The sequence below is a fragment of the Phoxinus phoxinus genome, assembly GCF_949152265.1.
Source record: "Phoxinus phoxinus genome assembly, chromosome: 14".
In the NCBI taxonomy this organism is placed as follows: Eukaryota; Metazoa; Chordata; class Actinopteri; order Cypriniformes; family Leuciscidae; genus Phoxinus; species Phoxinus phoxinus.
The window spans coordinates 21,386,608-21,407,706 of NC_136889.1; the positions used below are offsets into that span (position 1 = coordinate 21,386,608).

Consider the following 21,099-nt stretch of genomic DNA (forward strand, 5'->3'; position numbering starts at 1 on the left):
CGACAGATTGCAGCAGCATGACTTCCTTGAGTATTTAAAAAACAAAAAGCGTTCTGTCTGATTTGAGTCGATAACCCAAATTCAACAATGATTCTTGAGTATTTTTGATCAATTTATTACAAGAACCAGTTCATGAGTCATTTGTGCGACAATGAGTGACATGAAGCACGATTCATTGCTTGCTACCATTGCAATTCTGATTGAGTTCAGTTTGTAAACTAATCATTCAGTGTGTGTTTTTCCCAAAGCCAACTATGGTCACAAGTTCCTTCGTTACCAACACAGTTCAACGGAACGTAAAACCACAGTTGTTTGGCGATTTTTTTGGGAGACGCACCACAGGTGGGTTTTGTGAACAGATTCAACTGATTCATTGAAAAGATACTCAAAAAGAACTTTAAAGTATGTAAGAACAGTTAACAGAAGCAAAGATTGTGAAAACAAGAAACATTTCTCGATTTCCAACCCTAATAATGCCCAATGTAAAAAGTGTTTTCACATTTACGCTTTCATCCGCTCACACACGCCACAAAAAAAAAAGCAAATGTGCATTTCATCTTTATCACAAAACAGGTTTAATTTAATATCTCTTTATTTTTTAAAATAATTAAACATTTGTATTTCTCCGACCCTTTTTAACTTTTGTAATTGTTTGATGTCTGGGGCTTTCTAAAGCACAGGTTCAATTCTGACAATGCTCACCACAGCATCAGTCCTCCACAATCCCCCTCTCACTTCCCCCCCAATCAGCAACTAAGTAAAAAAAAAGGAAGAGAGAACAAATTCCACTTGGTCAAAAGAAAAAAACAAAACCAATTCCAGACAAAAAAAACTAAACCCAAAACAAATTAGAAGTGAAACCCACGAAAGAAAGAACAAAAAGATAAATCCCAAGAGGCTGTGTTCAATCTTTCCTCATCATATACTGGATTCTCCTAAACAAAAATACGCTAAAGGTTCTACTAGATACAGAGTATCAAAGTACTGCATTCAGATACAGTATACAGGTACTTAACACTGTAAGAAACTCCCTCACACACTCGAATGCAGAATGTGTGTGTGAACGTGCAGTTCCATTTCTCGTGACAAGCTTCTCCGGTTTTGCTGCTGGAATTCTAGACACTACCTCAGATGTGTGTGTGTGTGTGTCTCTCATTCACTGGTACCAGTACCGGACTGGTGCTAAAGAGTCCAAATGAGTGTACCGGGCGGCGCATTTGGACAGAAAAAGAACGAAAAGGGGGGGAGGGAATGAGCTGGTGTGTATTCATGATTCCGTGTCCACTTCCTCTTCTCGGCTGGTAACTGCATAGTGTCCTTTGCGTTCCCTTTGGAGAAGTCTACAATCCAGACCTGCTGCATTTATCCAGATGTTAATGGATAAACAAGGGTCAAAGGTTAAGGGTAGACAAATCTGCTTTCAAATATTCAGGACACTCAGGTGGCGAATGTTGATCCAATTCAGAGAGCGCTGACATGAAGAGGAAAAGAAAAAGGGGGTGAGTATGGGACGTAGAGAGGGGGCAGGAAGTGAGGAAAGAGAGAGAGAATTGGGCTGGTGTTGTTCAGTAAGGATGGGCGAGGTACGTCAGATTGGTAGGTTGAGATTCTCCGTTTGTGTTTGATTTTCTTAACAGCAGTCGTTCATTTCAGTCCTACTGTCTATTCAAAGTCCTTCCAACTCCAGTGCGGGTTTCTCTTTTTTTTTCTTTTTCTTTTTTTTGTTGCTTATTTTTCTTTTTTTTTAACTTACTTTCTAGTCACGTTCTTTTTCGGCATAATATTTTTAAGGGGGAAAAAAAAGAGGATAAAATAAAGTTATTTACAGTGCTTTTGAAATAATGAGACTGACGAGGTGAATCTACGGTAAAGTAAGTCGCACGAATACAGAAAGAAAAAAAAAAGTGGCCAACGTTCCGAGCGCGTGGTGGAGGCGTTGGGGAAAAACGGTCCAGGAGAGGCGCGTCATTAAGTGGGAATAATTCCGTCACTCTGGAGGCTTCTCTTCAACTCCAGATCCTCCAACCTCTTCCACAGCTCTTCTCTCTCCTTCTCTTTCTTCTTCTCTCTGAGCAATGACAGAAATAATAATAAAAAAGGTTAGGAGGTATGTTTAACACCACATGCATAAGCAAGCCGAAGAGCGAAGAATCGAAAAAACAGCTCACCTCTGACGATCTGACTTGTAAGTGGACGTGAGTTCATCAAACAAAGTGCTGTTCATTTCCATGAAGGACTTCAGAACATTATAGACTAAAGCTACTATGGCCCTTAAAGTGGAGAAAGAGAAAGAATTAGACCATTTAAAGCACTTGGAAATGGAAGGACAGGACGTGTTAACTCCAGCAGATGGCAATATCCAATTAATGCTGGACAGTGATGACAGTGTTGTTACTGGAACTCTACATGGAGGCTGTGAGTGTGCACTACCATTCAAAAGTTTGGGGTCGGTAATGTTTTTTATGCTCAACATACCGGTAATGCAATTTAAAATAACAGTTTTACAACAATAATGCTTCACTATATTTTCAAATAATTAATTTCTGTGTTGGCAAAGCAACATTTTCAGCAGCCATTACTCCAGTCTTCAGTGTCACGCTTTTTCAGGATTCTTTGATGAATAGAAAGTTAAAAAATAATTATTTTCAACAGATATTTTTTTGTAACAACCAGGCTTCACTGTGACTTATGATCAGCAATGTATTCTTGCTGTATGTATTCAGAGTTTCTATCTCTGACTTTATAACACGCAATTGCGACCTTATATCATGCAATTCTGAAAAAAAAAGAGGTCAGATTTGTGAGATAAAAAGTCGCAATTATCTTTATTTTTTATTGTGGTGGAAACAAGCTTCCATACAGTAGTGAATATAGTCACTTTCACATAAAAAAAAAAAAACTAAATCTAAATTAACTTCTCCAATAAAGCAACCACATAAGTAATGTCCCAATATCCCAAAAGAAATGGGTGGACAATGTTTTTTTTGTTTTATTTTTTATTCTTTTTTAAATATTTTTATTTGATTTAAATTGAATTCAATTAACAATTATTTTATTAATTAAATACTTTTTTATGGGTTTCCCAATACTGTCCTGAGAGAGTTTGGAAATTGAGGAAAATGCAGGGAATGCGATTAGGACAAGAGAGGCTCCAATCAACTCTTGAAAGTCTCACAGACTGCCAATGTTGCGGTTAAATAACATCAGAAGAGTGTGGCGTTGACTCACGGGTTCCAGTGTTCTTTGGAGATCCGGTACAGACTTGTGAACATTATGGGAAGAATCACGTTGGAGTTTTCCTCAATCAGACTCATGATGTACTCATTATTCCAGTAGTACAGAGCTCTCTCAGCCACCTGGACACACATAGAAACACCTTGAGTCTAAGCCCATAATATGATGTAGAATTTATTTTGCATTTTGATGCAAGCAATTGCTACATGCTTTTATAAGCATTTTGATATAGTCAACTCCGTAAGAAAACCGGGTAAAATTGTGGTGAGAACTGATCTGTTGTGAAATATCAGAAGTAAAAAAACTATTTTTTTTATTTTGATTAAAGAGCTGGCAACATAATCATATTTGGACCAGTTTAGTTCAGTCTTGGACAAGAGTGGGTTTGTGCAGACCTGAAAATGAGGGCTGGAGACACATCTAGAGATCTGCTTGAAAAGAGGCTCCTGGATCTTCACAAACTGCGTGGGCTCAATCACATCCAGAATCTCCTCCAACTCTCCTAAGTACATGACCTACACACACAGCAATGCAGACAATCAGAGCAGTGTATGAAGAAAAACAGTAACTGCATCCTGAATCGTCATCAACACTTCCACTGTCCTGAAATTAATGACCGATCAACCTCTTGCTGTGAAGTAGCTCAATTCAGCTCACCTCTTTCTGACTGCAAGTTTTAGGCCAGAATTTCAGCAGACCTCTGATAACCTGTTAAAAGGAGAGGAAAACATGAGACTGGTTAAATAAATGGACTTGAAAAAGAGAGATGATCAGTGAAAGGCTTTGTACGTTTACTGCACTTACTGGTTCTGTTAACGCTGGGTCTTTCTCTAGGAACTGTACAATACAATACGCCAGCTGTGAAAACAACAGTCATTTCATTGACAGGATCAAGACTGCAGGAAGTAAAGTCATCTGAATGTTTTAAAACGGATGGGCATTGGTACCTGTGCGTGAAAAAGCGAGAGGCTCCTGACGGTGTGAAGAGGAATCAAAACTTTCACCAAAAACTGTTTGTGCTCGGCCTTCAGCGGCAGAGCGAAGCCATTGATGATGCTGACAGGAGACAAACACAACTTTCACTAACAGCATTCTGATTGGGTAACCCTGAATTTACCCCTGCAGGGTAACAAAGCAAAACTTAGTGTCATTTAATCATCAGGGGTTTTCTGCCAATTTAAGGGAAATTCCTGAGAAGACTAAAGTGCTATAACCTTTCAGTTCTCAAGTTTGACAAAAGCTGCAGCGGACGTCAAGATCTTTAGTGAATAACAATTTAATTACAGCCTGTTCCTCACAAAAAGCTTTTGTCTGGCCTTAGACTTAGAACAATCACATGAGTATGGACTATTTTTATGGAGCCCCTGGAGACTGTAGCTTTTACTGTATGGAAACTTCTGCTCGTCATGTGGTTTTACAATAACATACTTTTTTATAAAAATACTTTTTTATTTTCAGATGACTTGCATGTAAGACTTACATGTTTAGGTGATCAAGAATAACTTGTATCTCATGTAAAAGAAAATCCCAGCTGTTAGTTAACTGCAATTATTTAATGAATGTTAAATAATTCAGTTATTTAAGTGACTGAAATTGCATACAAAACACATACTAACCCTATATAGTATTTCTAATACTACCTATCCAATCCTATCCTAAGTATACAAATACTTACTTGGTGGCACATCCTTATATATATTATTAACTTGAGTAATTTAAATAAATCAATTAAACATGTAAATGACCATGCATACAAGGCTAGGAGTTAAGAAAACTAACCCATGAAAACCCTAATCATGAGGTCTACTAATTCTAAAAACAAAAACACAACAGTACAGCTTTAAGCTAAAAGTCAGCATAAAATGGAAATGAACCCTGTCTATTTAATAAATGCATCTTAAAAAAATTTTTTTTAATCAAAATGCCTCAAACTCAATCTTCTGGGCCCAGTTGTTCAAAAGTATTCGGATCAAAACTTAAAAATGGGTTGTTCAAAAGATAAACATGATTCTGAAATCAGATTAGATCACACAATCCAATCTGGTTTTATTAAAGTTTGTGTTGTTCAAAACTTTTTAGTAAGATCGGGATATCTTGATTGAAAAAAAAAAAACAGGATTCTCCTAATCCCAGCAGAAGGGTGGAATTTGGGAACAAAATGTTAATAAAACTTTAAGACTGGTTATATCATGTAATACCATTCACACATGCTCTTGATTAGTTCAAATGTTAAAGTAATAAATTACAAGTACACATTAGGCTATCCAGTATACAGTAAAGTAAAAAATTAAATTTTGGCACCATAAAATGATCCCCAAAACAGCTGTCATTATAAAAAATAATAAATTTAATTTTAGGTGGTTTATTAATCACTAAAACAATTGCATCCCTTATTGAATGTTTATTTGCTTGTTTTTGTTGTGGGTCACATGAGGGGCTGTGGAAACGTGAAATGTGTTTGGAGCACTGCTAATCTAGATTTGGATTTGAAAAATTTGAAAAAGATTTGAAAAACCAGCGCAAAAATAAAATGGATAACTTGATTCTGGATAGCAAAACATGGGATTTCCAAATCAAGATAAATCTGATCCTGAACTTTTTAAACAACTGGGCCGAGGTAATACATCATACTTCTCTCTGGTATGCCAGATTTCTTCAATCATTTGCTTAAATCCTGCCCCTCTCTTACAAAAGAGGGTACGCATTGATGTCACTTTCCCGCCAGAACACGGACTGAGAGGCAAAAGAGCTGATGCATGGCGGGATTTAATAGGGGAAACTGCGAAAAAGCAAGTAAAACTAACAATTATCAATTTAGACTGAAGGTTGGACTCAGTTATATATATATATATAACTGAGATATGTTATATATAACATCATATAGTGCAGCTCTAAAACTTGTATAGGTTTTTGTCAGTGTTTATTTAAAAATATCCAATTATGCAGAATAAACGATGGTAAATATTTCATTGATGAGTTGTCAATACAATAGGGTATGATTTTACCCCCAAATTCTGCATATTGACAAAATGAAAACTGCAAATCCACCTTTCGCTGCCTGGAGAGTCCAGATGTTTCTATAAATTGCAGCGATCCATCGGCTTCTCTTTCTGTAACTTTCGGAAGTCTGTAAAAATAGACCTAAGATTTCTTGTCAATTCTATTTACGGTATACACTCAATCTCAAAGCTCTTTCCCGTTTTAGTTGTGTTCTGTGTGTTCACGTGGCATTCACACTAAAAAAACAATGCCGCCTGCCGCTCAGTCTTTTTGCCACTCAGTGGGTGTAACCGCAGTCTCTCCAGTTCACGGTGACGTCACGCAGACACACACATACTTTCTATTGACTGCAAGCTTGCATTCCAATCTGCCTCCAGCCAATTAACAACCGATGGATAGACGGATAGCCTTACATGGTTTCTTTTTCATAGCCCACTTAACGATAGAGAAGAAATTATCTGTAACTACTTCCTTTACATTGTGACTGAAAAAGTAAAAAAAAAAAAGTACAACTCACCTGCCCAAAATCTCCAACAATTCTGCGACTCCATTGAAGTGCTCAGTTTCATAAACAAAACTATGAATAAGAGACAGAGATGAATGGTTGTGCTTCATTCCTGCATGTGCAAATATAATGTAACTTGTCATATTAGATCCCTCACCGTAGAAAAATATTATTAATTTGTTTTCGTATAAAAGCTCTCAGCCCCAGGAATTTTCCGTAGATTCTGTGTAAGACTGTCTTCAGGTAATCTCTCTCCCGCGGGTCCTCGCTGTCGAACAACTCCAGCAGCTGACAGGACAAAAGATGGACAAAAATAAATAAATTATGAACAAATGTTACCGAGAATTTTTTTTTACATATATATATATAAAAAAAAAAAAAAAAATCCTCACCTGTAAGACAAATTTCTGGTCTATGTACTTTTTGGCAATGCTGGGTTGAAACTCCTGACTCTCCAAAAACCGAATGAAGAACTCATACACCAGCTGAGAAGAGAAGAGAGAGAGAGAGTGTGTTATTTGGGAGAGTTCTTTCAACTCAGCATGCATGCAGAGAAACGCAGAGAAAATGAAAAGGTCAAAGGTTATGGTTCGACTGAGGTCACAGGACACACTGCTACTGCCACCAGTGGTCTTTGCCATTATAAGAGGTTGGAAGAAAAAAAAGACAAGGAGCAAATCTGGGAATGTGACTTTCAATATTGGATTTTTTTTTTTCCCAGATGAGGAAGCAGGGTTTAAAAACGATATGAAAGAGAAAAGTTTTACCAGGAAGATTCTCCTTGAGATATGCATCTCATTTCTAAAGGAGTCCTGGAAGCATACAGTGAGTACACACACACAGAGGGTCAGATTGTGTCTACAAACCCTCGAAAATACACAGAGACAAACATGCTGAAACAAATAAAACAGACAGGAGCTCTACACAAGGAGAAAGGGACCAAACTAAGCACACAACAATATCCTCAAGAACCTCCACCGCATAGAAACACACACGCCGCACGCACGCACGCATGCACACACACACACACACACACACACACACCTGTAAATGTGGCCACGAGGCCTCTAGAGTGGGTTCATCCTCCTCTGGATCAAACTCATTACTGTCACTGGGCGGAAGAGTTCGGAATATATTATAGGACACCTGAGAAAGAGAGAGATGTAACAGAACCAATAAGACATGGAAAAACTTTACTCAAAGGTGCATTTTGTAATATTTAGGAAGATCTGTTGACAGAAATGCAATATCATATACATAACTATGTTTGGAGTGGTGTATAAAGACCTTACATAACAAACCGTTATGTTTTTATTACCTTAGAATTAGTCATTTCTATCTACACCACGAGTCCCCTAACATTGAAACAGCCATTTCGAACAGACATGTTTCAACAGTAGCCCTGAACGGACAAGCGCAATTCCTCACTATGTTGTTCTTCGTGCAAAGAAGCTAGCTAAAGTCAGAGAATAAAACACTGACACAATGATGAACAAGTAACAATAATATTCACAATAACATATAATTTTACTGAATAATTAAGTAGCCTAAAACCTAATTTCTTAATTTATCTTTGTAAAGAAACATCATTGCTTAACTGGCTACTCTCTGCGGTCTCAGACGACGACATCTTTTCCTGTCGGCCGGCCACAGTAACTTCTGTTGGTTGCAATTCACAACCTCACCGCTAGAAGCCGCTAAAATTACACAGTGCACCTTCAAAGGGCATCTATTATGCAAAATTCACTTTTACATGGCGTTTGAACATAAATGTGTGTTGGCAGTGTGTATACACAACCACTCTACAATGATAAAAATCCACACAGTGCTTTTTTAAAAATCCCCATAAATCATAAGCACCGTCTCAGAACAAGCCGTTTTCAGATTCGGGGCAATGTGAAGTAGATTTGCACAAGCCCCTCCCAAGACTGTTGACGAACACGGCAGTTTTAGCATAGACCAGCCCTGAGTGAGCTAAACACAGTCCGCCATTGTTTCGACGCTGGAGCACAATAAAGATAATTATAGTGATCAACAATAAAAATAACAATAAAGTCATCATCTCCTAAAGTGACTGAGGTGTTTTGTTGTTGGATGTAAGAATGAACATAGCAGTCTTCATTTACTCCCGTTGTTACTCGAGGATGGATCAGTACCAACTGTTCGTGACTCAACTTGTAGTCTCCGGAGTGACAGGCCTAACGTCACTGATCACAGCAGAAATGAAAGTGAGAGCGCGCACTTTATGACAGCTCAAGTCGTTTTATGGATATAAAGTTTACCAGTTTATTAAGCACCCACTGAATATATTTGTTTACTGTTAGTTGTAACGAGTGTTTTGTGTACTTCGTTGATGATAATGAAAGGGAGAGAGAGTTTATGGATAAGACTTTAATGCGCACTTATACTGCGTTTATTCAGCTCTTACAGTGATTTTTCTGGAGTAAAACTGACGCTTCATCTTTTATGTGATGTACAATAAACTTCATTAAACTCATCAGTACTACAATAGGCTTGTACTAATAGAGGATAAAAGCAAGATGAAAAATACGTTATAACTAATTAAACTAGACTATACCCCAGGAGTGCCCAATCCTGCTCCTGCCGATAGACTGTCCAGCACAGTTCATCTCCAACCCTAATCCAACACACCTAAAGCAACCAATTAAGGTCTTCAGGATCACTTGAAAATTAAAGGCAGGTGTGTTTGATTAGGGTTGGAGATGAACTGCGCAGGACAGTCGATGGCAGGAGCAGGATTGGGCACCCCTGCTATACTCGTTCTATTTCTATAGAGCATATTCTCTGGCTCTGTGGGCATTATTGTCCGACTCCGGGTCGAAATGAACACCGCTACTGAGAGTTTGTTTGATATCATCAGATGAGATTGTCCTGGCTCTGAGCGCCCTACCAGCTGCTCATTTGCATTTAAAGTGATACACACTAAAACTGTGTGTTTTTCTGAGCCCCAAAATGTGACAATTTAAACATGCTGAAAAAAATTATCTGTTGGGTATTTTGAGCTAAAACTTCACATACTATACCATACCTGCTAGGGATATCAGAGACTATTTTACATCTTGTGAAAAGGGGCATAATAGGTGCCCTTTAATTTGATTAAAACTTCTTAATCGAATATTACAGACCATTCAATGTCCATATGATGCATATTTCACACAAAAAGACAAGCTTTCCTAAAATCTCACAGCTCCAATCAGATTGGCTTTTTGCAACTTCTGAGAATCAGCGTGCAAAGGTTTGTAATGTATTTAGTCATTCTGGTGTGAGTGTGTGCCTGTATTTTTCTGTGTTATATATTTTATCAGTCGACTATAATTTAAAGGTTTGCATAATGTCTTAAAAATAATCCTAATTTACAGCTTTTGAACAGATGAAAGATTCTGAGAAATTTCATGTCTTATGAACAAATTCGGCTGCATGCCAGTCTATTATTGTGGTATATCTGACTTCAGATTTACACTACCGTTCAAAAGTTTGGGCTCAGTAAGATTTTTTCAAAGAAATTAATACTTTTATTCAGCAAGTATGCATTAAATGGATTAAACATGCCAAAAAAGACATTTAAAATGTTACAAAAAATGTTACGTCGTCTATTTCAAATAAATGTTGTTCTTTTGAACTTTGTTCATGAAAGAATCCTGTAAAAAGTTGCAACAGTGCAACAGTTTTTAACATTGATAACAATAAGAAATGTTTCTTGATCACCAAATCAGCATATTAGAATGATTTCTGAAGGATCATGTGACACTGAAGGCTGGAGTAATGATGCTGAAAATTCAGCTTTGCCATCACAGGAATAAATTACATTTTAGAATTTTTAAAACGGAATATCAAAATTAAGTTGTTAAAGTTATTTTAAATATTTTAACGATATTACTGTTGTTACTGACTTTCTGACTGATTATTGAAATCCAAAGTCAGATTATACCATTTAGGTAAATGTATGAATCCTGTCCACAGATAGATGATGCATGTGCAGGTGACTTTTTCCACTCACCATTTTGACGACCTCTGGGTAGGCCTGTTCTGTGAGGTATCCTCGGCTGACTGTGACATAATCGACGAGCTCATTGAGGGTTGAGCGCTTGTATTCTTTCATCTTCAGGTCTGACAGAGTGTCCATGAAATCAAAGACAGCACAACACTGCTGAAGTTTCTTCAGGAACAACTCCGGCTGCTCCTGAGCAGAGACGTCTGCGCGCAAACAAACACACACATGAGAAACATGAAAAAAAGTTCAAAAATGCCCTGCTGTAACTTCCCTTCGCGATAAAAGCTTCAGGGTGTACTTCCATACAAACACCGCCTGACTCGGATGATGCCTGAGAGAAAAGCTAATAAGGGAAATCGTTTTAGTGAGTAAACTTATTAAACATGCCAGACAAGACAAAAGATCCCATTTCTATTTAATGAATAGAGGAAAAGATTTGAGGATGTGAGGATTACACCAGGTCAGTCATCAGACGTCACAATGGGCAGTTTTCCATTATCCAAGAACTGAGAAGGACTCAGATATGTAAACTAATCAGTGAGCAGAAAAGGAAGGGCGAGAAGCCTAAACTTCCCAGAGTTCAAAACCAATTTGCTGACATAACAGCACACATGGCAGAACGCTGCAAAAGATGCTTTCCAACAGGTTTTATCGTAGGTTTTGTCCAACTCCATTGACTTGTTTTTGATGTGCTGTGAGGTACGGTATTACAAAAACTACGATAAAACCTGTTGGAAAGCATCTTTTGCAGCGATTTTTGTGTGAGCATATCAGTGAACACCCCTGACCACTCGGTGAGTTTCACGTCTTTGTAGACGAAAGTTTAATGCGTTTTAGGAAGGATTGTTCCAGTGCAGCCATTGTGGGGGTGGCGGGGCGGTGCTACCCCAGAAAACGAAAATTCTCGGGCCAACAGCTTGTGTCCAAATTTAAATTTTAACCGTTCTATTTCATCAGAAACGATCTGAAAACAAGGCATTAAGAGTAAAATATCGAACTTGTCCTTTAACAAAGGACTCACTTATATTTTTTTATAAAAACTGCCAACAGCCCCAAAACAACCACACTGGAGAACTTATACTATGAAAAAGGCAATTAATATGATTCAAAAATGTACTAACTTCCAGCCACTTTGGAAGGAACTGACGGCTGGTAAAAGATATAAAGCAGGGACATTCAATTAAAAAGTTCCAGGAGGTCCAGTCTCTTGTTTTCCTTCCCAGCCGAACAATACTAGTTTGGAAAAGTTATATATATATATATATATATATATATCAGGTTTGTCAAAATTAACGCGTGCGATTAATTTGTTCAGTTTAACACGTTAAAAATATTTTACTTAACACAGCAATCTGATTTTTTTCCTCATCCTTTGGCTGTGGTACAGTATACGATCACGCTATCATTCATTCAAGTGTTATTAAAAGCCATTCAAGCGCAATAAGATGCAAAAAAGAACTCAAATCTTTACTGGCGTGCTGTCTGTGAAGTAGCTCTCGGTGAACAAACACTAATGTTTCAGACAGGTACGGCAGCGCCGCATTGAGTTCTCTTGCGTGCTTGAATGGATAAAAACACAAAAAATTATGCCAAATCCAGTTTTGTTGAGTATCCTCGTAAGCACAGCCTTAAATGAGTTAAAAAGTGTTAAATGAACGCAAAAAGTTGTGAGAAAATAGGATGCATGGCAGATCCGCGTCATGTCAAGTGACAGCAGCCTAATAAACCTGCTACTGTCTGTGATACATGCTAATCAAATAACAAATCTGAGAAAATCACTCACTGCTCTTGACTGAATAACTTTTATAGCTTTAATAAGGATTAATCTATATTTAATTTATAATTTATGCAGTGAAGACTGTGCAATGTTTGATAACTTCATTACATTTCGGAATATTTCCTACCTGATAGACCTCCTTAACAATCTTAAAGCATTGTTACATGGGTTAAAAAAATAAATTAAAAAAATAATTTGTGCATTTTAGCTGGGCAGGTAAAGTTTTTAACCGTACCGCCTGGGAAAAAAACTTATGGTTGAGCCTTGATATATTAAAGGCACAGCTAAATGTGACATTTATTACAATGGCCTTACAGTATGTGAAGATTGTTTTAAGTTCTCTTAAATTAAATGTTGTTACATTTATTTCAATCCAATTTTTTTTTTTTTAATCGATACCTTTCAATTATACTGTATATTGAATGGCTAACTAATAATTTAGGCTAAAATTGAGAAAGATAAAAATGCTTGTAATAGAGACATTAGTATTGGTATCAGTGATACTGGCCTTCATTCATAGTCCTTAGTAAAAAGATGCTAATAACCAAATATTTAAAATATACTGTCTTTGTTGTTTCTACATAATTTTGGACATTAAATGTGAAAGTATTATTAAAACTTTAATGTAAGGGCGGTTAATGATTAAATACAGAAAAATGTTCGCTCGCCGGTGTGGAAGTTTTTTGGATTCCGCGAAAATTAAAAGGACTTTTTTTCGATCAACAGAAAAGGGGTAAAACCACCTCGTTCACCCACATCGTTATACGTTATCCTGCAGATTTAGCCACTGTACAAAAAAATTGTCCGCGAAAAGCTAAGAGATGTGATATTTTATGCAAACTTGGATTAAAGGTTCAAAAGATGATAGCTGGACACCAATCACTGAGTTAAACATGCAATGTAATGGAGATCATGTGCCTTACAATTGTTTTAAATATGTATTGTTGCATAATGCCTTCTGTTTCACATTGTACAGGTATAATTGTGCAGCATGTAGGAAGCAGTCTTGAAATAATAGCCAGAAAACTCAAATTTTGACATCATGGAATCTTTACCATACAAAAAGCAAATGGCTTTTACAAACGATGTACAAGACTGCACAACTTTAAATGAAAATACAGACACAGATCTAGAGATATTTGACAGCTCAATTTGCTCTATGAAAAACAACACCGGGTCCACAGAACGTTGCATTTAAACCTGAACAACCAAAAGTGCAGAATGCAAGAAGCGCTACAGACAACAGGGCAGTCAAGAACAGTATATCCAGACAACAGGGCAGTCAAGAACAGTATATCCAGACAACAGGGCAGTCAAGAACAGCAGAGACTATTCAGATGAGCCGTTTTCTGTAAAGCAGTCTCACATCTAGAGGAAAGACATCTGCGCCATTGCTTAATTTAGACACTCACAATGACAGTCATTTTGGCTCAGGTGATTCAATCACTTGCAGTTATTTTCCATTTGTGTCCAGATTGATTGCTTGTTCGTTTAACAGTCTGTCCACAAAGCAAAAGGTTTTGAGATATTAAAGATACGCTTTAGTAAAAGGTCTGAAGCGTAATAAACTAAACAGAAGGTGTGCAGTGAGGTCTTCTGAGACATTAAAAAGAAACAGATCTCCAAGATGTAGGGACACATTCATATAAGGTGACGCCGAGCTCGTGCTGCTGTACAACACACACACTTTAAAAACCTGGGTGGGGAAAACCCCCACTTTGATGGAATGGTGGTCTTGGATTACATTAGAGAGACTGTTTGTTTTAAAATGCACAGAGAGAGAGAGTGAGTGTGCTGGTTACATTAGTTTTGTGTCTAGTTACTTACACAGAAGTACTGCATGTGCAAGAGAGTGTGTGCGTGAGTTGTTCCGACAGGTGGAACCAGCAGGTGACTTTTACAGAGCCAGAGACTGAGAAGGAAATGTACTGTATGTATTTAATGCAAACGTGAGCACGCACACACACAGTTCCCTGAATCTAAAGGGCATTTTTCACTTGGGCATGAAAAAGCAAATCTGCAGTTACAAAAAATGTTAACTTGGTTGTAGTGATGCACAGATTTTAATGTTTTGATCATTACAAAAAGCTGAAAATGTTCAGTTATGGCTGATAATAGATAAATGGCAGATAAGTATAAATTTTATTATCTAAATGAATAAATTCAATTGTTATAAAATGTTACACCTGAATTTAAGCATTACAACATTATAGTAGTACAGTATGAAAAATGGATATTCATTTTGAGGTTTGCCAATTATTACTATTTAACAGTGTTATTAAAAAGAACTTTAAATGAGCATTAGCTGAAGGAAAATGTCATAATAAGGTAAAAACCAAATGAACAATGAAAACACAATTAAATATGCAATATCGGCCATATAAGAAATGAACAGATTTAAGTATAAAAAATATATATATATATATAATTGCTATTATTGACCAATAACCAATATTGGTTGGCACAGTTTATGATTATAAATGCACAAACACGCGAAGCACAAGGATATCGAAAGAAGGAAATGTATGGTCTTATCAGGTAAATAATTGAGTAAACTAAATCCCAAATTAGTTTTCCAATTACCGGTAGAAGTAGACCAGAGTGATTGGTTTATGGAATGGGCAGTATGTTCATTTTTGAGTGCAGTCACACAGGGCAACGCTATCAACACAGCGACAACACAGATTTTTGCAGTAATAGATTGAGCAAGCTGAAGTGACACTCCTGGATAGCTGGTTCTAACCACAGAGTTCGATTCAGCCCCCAAAACACCAAACAACACGCTTAACGACAGACATCAACAGAATGACAAAAATACACCATGACCACCCGCGCTTCTCCATCACTCACTCAGACAGGTCTCCCTCTCTTTCTCTGGATTTCCCACTCGTCGATCGCTCCAAGGAAAGGATTTGAAAAAGTAAAATCACAGGTGACTGTTTGCAAGCCTCGTGTGTGTGTGTTATGTGTACAGTGCACAGAGCTAGAGCTCCATGAGATCAGGTGTCGGAGCTGAGCCCACGGAAACACGGACGGGCTCTGTGTCTAACGTTCTATTTTCTGCCTTCCTCGTTTTAAACTCAAGCCCACAAGGTCAGAGGCACAGCGCAGACCATGATGACTTGTCTGCGTGTGTTACACTTTACAGGCCTCGCTGTTGGGCTATGGCAACCAGAACACGTGGCTCAATAACACAAGAAACAGACCACACAGACTGAGACTATAACTGCAAATGAGAGTTTATAATTAAAAAAAACATCTACTTCCTATGAAGTATATTTTTCAAGATCTCATTTCTCTATTTTACTAAACTAGTCATGGAGAAAAGTAGTCAACTTGCTGGTGAAGCACTGTTTACCTCATGTAAAATGACATGTCGCGCAGCATCAGCGGTTTGACGGCCAGCTGGAGAAAGTGTCCCACGCAGCTGAGAAACAAAAGCTTGCATATCTCTGTTGATGCTGCTTGAGTTGTCACATCCCACTCACTTAGTTTCGGTTCACCTCGGGACAACATTTGGTTTGTTTTGAGAGGCAGTTTGTACAGAACCACCCCAAAATTTGGGGTCAGTCGTTTATTTTTTAATGAATACTTTTATTAAGCAAAGATGCATGAAATTGATCAAAATAAAGACTAGTAGTGTGTGTCACATATACCGGTATTGATGATAACTGATATTTTAAAAGTGAAATATCATTAGTTTTAATTAAGGGCGTCACAAATCAATATACCGGTATCGTATCGGCGGTAACTGTAATATTTAAAATGAATAGTACACGTATGATAAAATGGCACATACGTATATATATTTTAACAATATTTTTTAAATATTTTTAAACACTATTACTATTTTTACTGGATTATTTATAATATAAATGCAGCCGTGGTGATCATAAGACTTGGTGAGCATAGACTTTAAAATCTTACCGACCCTAAAATTTTGAACGGTTGTTCATATTTTGGCTTATATGTGAACAGGTCACCATGCAAAGCACAAATGCGACTGAAGTCACATGATCTGTGTCTAGACTCAACAAAGAATCAACAAGTGTTGAAACTAATAGGTAAAGTCCTCAATTCTTTTCTAAAGGTCCAGTGTTGACAGATAAGAGGAAGTGAGTGGACTAAACACTAAGTGCAACACACCACATCACTCAATGCCTTTAAAAGCTGCAAATCTCTTTAGGAAAGCAAAGTGATGACAGTGCCATCTACTGTTTGATAGATGGTTTTATCCAAAATGAGTGTGTACACATCCAAAGACATGACATTTTACTTGATCTGCATCTGCTGCTGTCTGACTTGCTTTTGTTCTTTCCCCCTTCATGATTATTTTCATTGTTCATTTTACAGTTTACACAAAAACGTAAATGTTGCATCATTTACTCACCCGCATGTCATTCCATAACTTAGTGACTTTATTCTATGGAACAGATATTTTAATAAATGTCTCTTTTGGTTTGGTTACCACAGAAGAAATAAAAACAGGTTTGACATGAGGGTGAGTAAATGATGACAGAATATTATTTTTTGGGCAAATTGTTACTTTTTATCACTGACATCAGCATAGCTCAAACATTTTTACTTTTAGCAATGCATTTTTACTTGCTAAAAATTCTCTTTACCAAAAAGTGGAAAATGATATGGCTATACTGTCTATAAATAACTATGCAAAACATCAGCATATAGTTGTCAACGCATTCTTCCTCAGACTTTCAAGACTAATTTTTGCTAATTCGACAAACCCTCATCTACGTCAGCCAGCTAGATAACATTATCTTGATGACAAATCAGCAGCCCAATGTAGAACACATCACAGAACACCAAACGTTTATTAGTCTGCTCTGCATGGCATAAAATTAGCCCAAAAAGTGACAGTTGCCAATGTAAATGTTCACCTTTTTTTGAGCCACACAGTAACACTTGAGGTTGGAGAGTTTAAATACTGAAATGTTTTAGAGATCAACTTGATATTCTGCAAATGAACAGCCCTAGATCTGCATCCTTCAACACTTACTGACGCATGTTCCCTCTCTACTTACGGATTGTGAGTGAGTGGCGCTCGTTCCTGAAACGGAGCAATTCTACTTAGGGCTGACCCCGACGGACAAGTATAGCCTTTAACAGTGAATGAAAACTCAGTGTTTCAGAGGTCAGAACACAAACAAAATATATATACATTATATAAAAACAGTATATTTGAGAAAGCCTTTGAGAAAATGTATGGTGATGGCACAGAGGAGGAAATCAAGTTAAACATGTTGTGCCGGAAGCGTGGTACTGATTTAGCTTCCACAATCCGCAAAAACACTTAGAAAAGCACCTAATATTGGTGCACATTTATCTACATTAGACCGAGCGCCCATGTAAAGTGGTTATTAGCTAACGTTAGGCTTCTACTAACGTGTATAATGATAAGTCATGTTTACCCTCTCGAAATGTTCCCACACTTTGGATTTTCTGCTCGACATATTGCCGCGTGGACCAGATATGTTCGTGATCGGTCACTGTGTGACTTCGCCAATTCCTGTGGAGTTTTTTTCAGCGACTAACCAGCTACCTTGCAATATCAAACTTATACTTATTGGATAAGCCAGATTATTATAATTCATGATTGATTATTGTTGTCCTCATGCACATGACTGTTGCTAGGCTACCATGAACCTCATCTTTACTAAAGCATTACTGCATTAGCCCATCACATAACTCACGACACACACCATCTCTGTGACCTTTGAGGGAGCGACCCCTGGAGCGAGTGAGATGCTTTGATCCCTTCCCATAATCCTTACAGAGCATTCTGCAGGGGGCAAAGGTCATTGGAAATGCTTTTAGCCACTCCTTCCATAAATTAATAGATTTATCTGGAGTCAATAACTATTTATAGGCAATGTAGTGACCGTCTGACATGAAACAGGTGAGTCTGACAACAGTGTTGTTGTCTGTTCTGGCGAGAGAACGATTGTATTTTGCATTCATTTATGATGAGTGGTAAACAGAGAAAGCCTCTGTGGGAGGGCGGTTACCTCGGCAACAGCCACTCAGACGCACTCTACAAATACTAAATCAACCTGTTTGACCACTGGACCCACTGATATGGACTCAAAGGTAATTTGGTCAAATAAGTCAGTCTCTTTAAACAAACCATGTTTGCAGCAGTGAAAACAAAAGCTACATTGCCGTTCTGACAGGGCTGCACAATCACAATTGAAATGTAACTACTGTTTTATTTTGAAAATTGACACAAAGCAGTGCTTTTTATGATTACTTAAATATATATTTCTATGAATTGTTTTCTATTGAAGTCCCTCTGTCTAAGGTCAATCATTTTATCCCTTAAACTCATATTTGCTGATAAAAATTATATATATATATTTGAACCAGAAACTGATTCAGAAGACGAAGAGGAAGAGGAAGACCGAATTAGACCGGCTCATCCAAAAGTCAATGTATCAGAACGGTAATGCGTTTTATAATGGTAATGTGTTTTATAATGGTAATGTGTGGTAATGGTAATCGCTCTCTACAACGTTGGACACAGTGATAATTGATATGATTAGCCTTTAGCTTGACTACGTTATCAAACAGCTAATAATGTGTTGATAATGTTACACAAACCATGTCCCCGTTCGCATCTCAAGAGTCAGACAGCTGCCTTCTAACAGTCAACATCCTTACAAACGCTTTGAACATCATAGGACGTCAGTGGAGGGAAGCCGGGTTATAACACTCACGTTCACGGGATTGGTTACATGTTTGTGACGGTAGGAAACAGGTACGGTTTCAAACCACGCTTTTGAGACTCTTTTTGGTTCACTGAAGTTAAGGAGAAAATATTCAGCATTAGCAATGGTGCTGACTGATGAATTTGCACATGGGTTGTCTTAAAGCATATTAAAACACCACATTGACATATTAACAAAATGAAAAACTTGTTTTTCACCACAGGGGGTCTTTAACAGTCCTAGTTTAGATGCTTGTTTAACTCTAAAGGAAGAAGAGGAAAAAGCAAGTCAGAGCAATGGACAAAAGTAAGGCACATGACTGCACACACACCCACGTTTCACTCCATTACACACACTCCACAAAAACAAGCTTGGCCAACTGAATAAACCAGTAAGCCCCAGCTCTGATCTGATCACTTGTGCTCTCTGTGAATGAAACCGACAGATTGCTGCACGTCTCGCTCTTTGTATAATTCTGAGACTGCACCACAATTCTCAGGCAAGCTTTGGTGGACAAAACATTTGATATGACTCTGCATCTGTTTGTTTTACCGTGCAGGGCTCGTTGTCTCGGTGATGCAGTAAACAATAGTGAAGCATATCAATATTACAGTGAAATCAACGGGTTTTGCATATTATTCACTAGTGGATAATGGAAAGAATGTCAGATCAGCACTTTTGTAAACAGTACGAGTAGTCACCCTAAACAAGCACAGACAAGTCGAGATGTACAACTCTACTATCTGACATTTTATAATCTTCCTGAAAAGTTTAACAAAGTCAGTTCAAATAAGTCACACTGCACTTACTATTTCTGCAGTGTGCAGCATGTACTATACTCTGCAAATTTGGCAAATAGGCTACACTACCATTTAAAGGTTTAAGGACATTTTTTACTTTATTATAACTATTTATAACTTAAAGGCCATGTTGCAGGTTAACCACCACTGTCGATTAATGGGTACATAAATCACTCAAGATATGTATATCATTTTTAAAATGTATCAAAAATGGTCTTAAATACCAGTTTTTTACGTTTTTGGTATTAACGGTTTTTTTCACGCAATTCGGCGATGACGTCAGGTTGGGGAGACGTGGAGGAAAGGTAGCCTGATGGCCGTCAAAGCCGATGAAATGCATGGTCCGAGGAGAATGAGTGGAGAGTTGGTGAAGTGTCCTGGTGAGTTGCTATCATTTAGCAACGCAGCAATGAGATAACGACATTTTTTTTTACTGTCATTGAATAGCACCGAGTGAAAAATCAACGTTTTCTTTATAGTGGCGGTGATCATGACGTTAGTTCAGATAAGTAACGTTACCGGTAGCCTTTGTCATAGTACTGGTAAACTTTGTCTTTGTCATCTATAAATAGAAGGCATCGTGCTAGCTATATGGGCGTTTTTAAGCGTTTCTCTTCCTTGAACATTGAAAATGTTGTTGCAAGCGTAGCCGCCGCGTGTCTGTCGCGGTGTTTGACAGGTGCTCGCGCGGGCGGTGCCATCCCGTGGAAACTGCGCTGGAAAGCTTGTGCTGTTGGGCAGTGAGTGTGTTTGGGTCGCTGGTCGAGGAGCTCACCCCGCGACCAGATGTGACTGAATGCTGAATGCATGCTGCCTGAATCCGTTTGTGCTGAAGATAGCATACACACATCTCAGGCAGGATCATGGTCCCCTTCAAGCCAGCACGCACGAGTATTGTTTGTTTACTTTTTTCACGAAGTCTTATGAACCAACTTAAACAGTTATAGGTGACTATAGATGTGTTGTATAGACAATGATCATGTTCTATAATCTGCGCTATCTGAATACTCTCGTCTACTACTCGTCTCTTTAGTCACGCTCAACGC

At 37.8% G+C, this 21,099-nt stretch overlaps 1 protein-coding gene across 4 annotated transcripts in view; it reads right to left on the reverse strand.

Moving 5' to 3' along the window:
• Window positions 1–574: 574 nt before the first annotated feature.
• Window positions 575–21,099, reverse strand: part of ppp2r5eb (protein phosphatase 2, regulatory subunit B', epsilon isoform b) — a 24,831-nt gene continuing 4,306 nt past the window's right edge. Inside the window, exons 1-13 of one of the 4 annotated variants that reach the window (XM_079634505.1) lie at window positions 15,887–15,971; window positions 10,758–10,954; window positions 7,784–7,885; window positions 7,132–7,224; window positions 6,897–7,027; window positions 6,752–6,811; window positions 4,182–4,290; window positions 4,039–4,092; window positions 3,892–3,942; window positions 3,630–3,749; window positions 3,229–3,356; window positions 2,169–2,270; window positions 575–2,068 (exon numbers count right to left, since the gene is read on the reverse strand). In XM_079634505.1, the coding sequence (XP_079490631.1) occupies window positions 1,969–2,068; window positions 2,169–2,270; window positions 3,229–3,356; window positions 3,630–3,749; window positions 3,892–3,942; window positions 4,039–4,092; window positions 4,182–4,290; window positions 6,752–6,811; window positions 6,897–7,027; window positions 7,132–7,224; window positions 7,784–7,885; window positions 10,758–10,883 (1,176 nt within the window). In that variant the 5' untranslated portion in view covers window positions 10,884–10,954; window positions 15,887–15,971 and the 3' untranslated portion in view covers window positions 575–1,968. Of the gene's footprint in view, window positions 2,069–2,168; window positions 2,271–3,228; window positions 3,357–3,629; window positions 3,750–3,891; window positions 3,943–4,038; window positions 4,093–4,181; window positions 4,291–6,751; window positions 6,812–6,896; window positions 7,028–7,131; window positions 7,225–7,783; window positions 7,886–10,757; window positions 11,095–15,378; window positions 15,514–15,886; window positions 15,972–21,099 lie in introns of those variants that run through there. The other 3 variants (XM_079634504.1, XM_079634503.1, XM_079634502.1) reach the window with 3 other exon arrangements.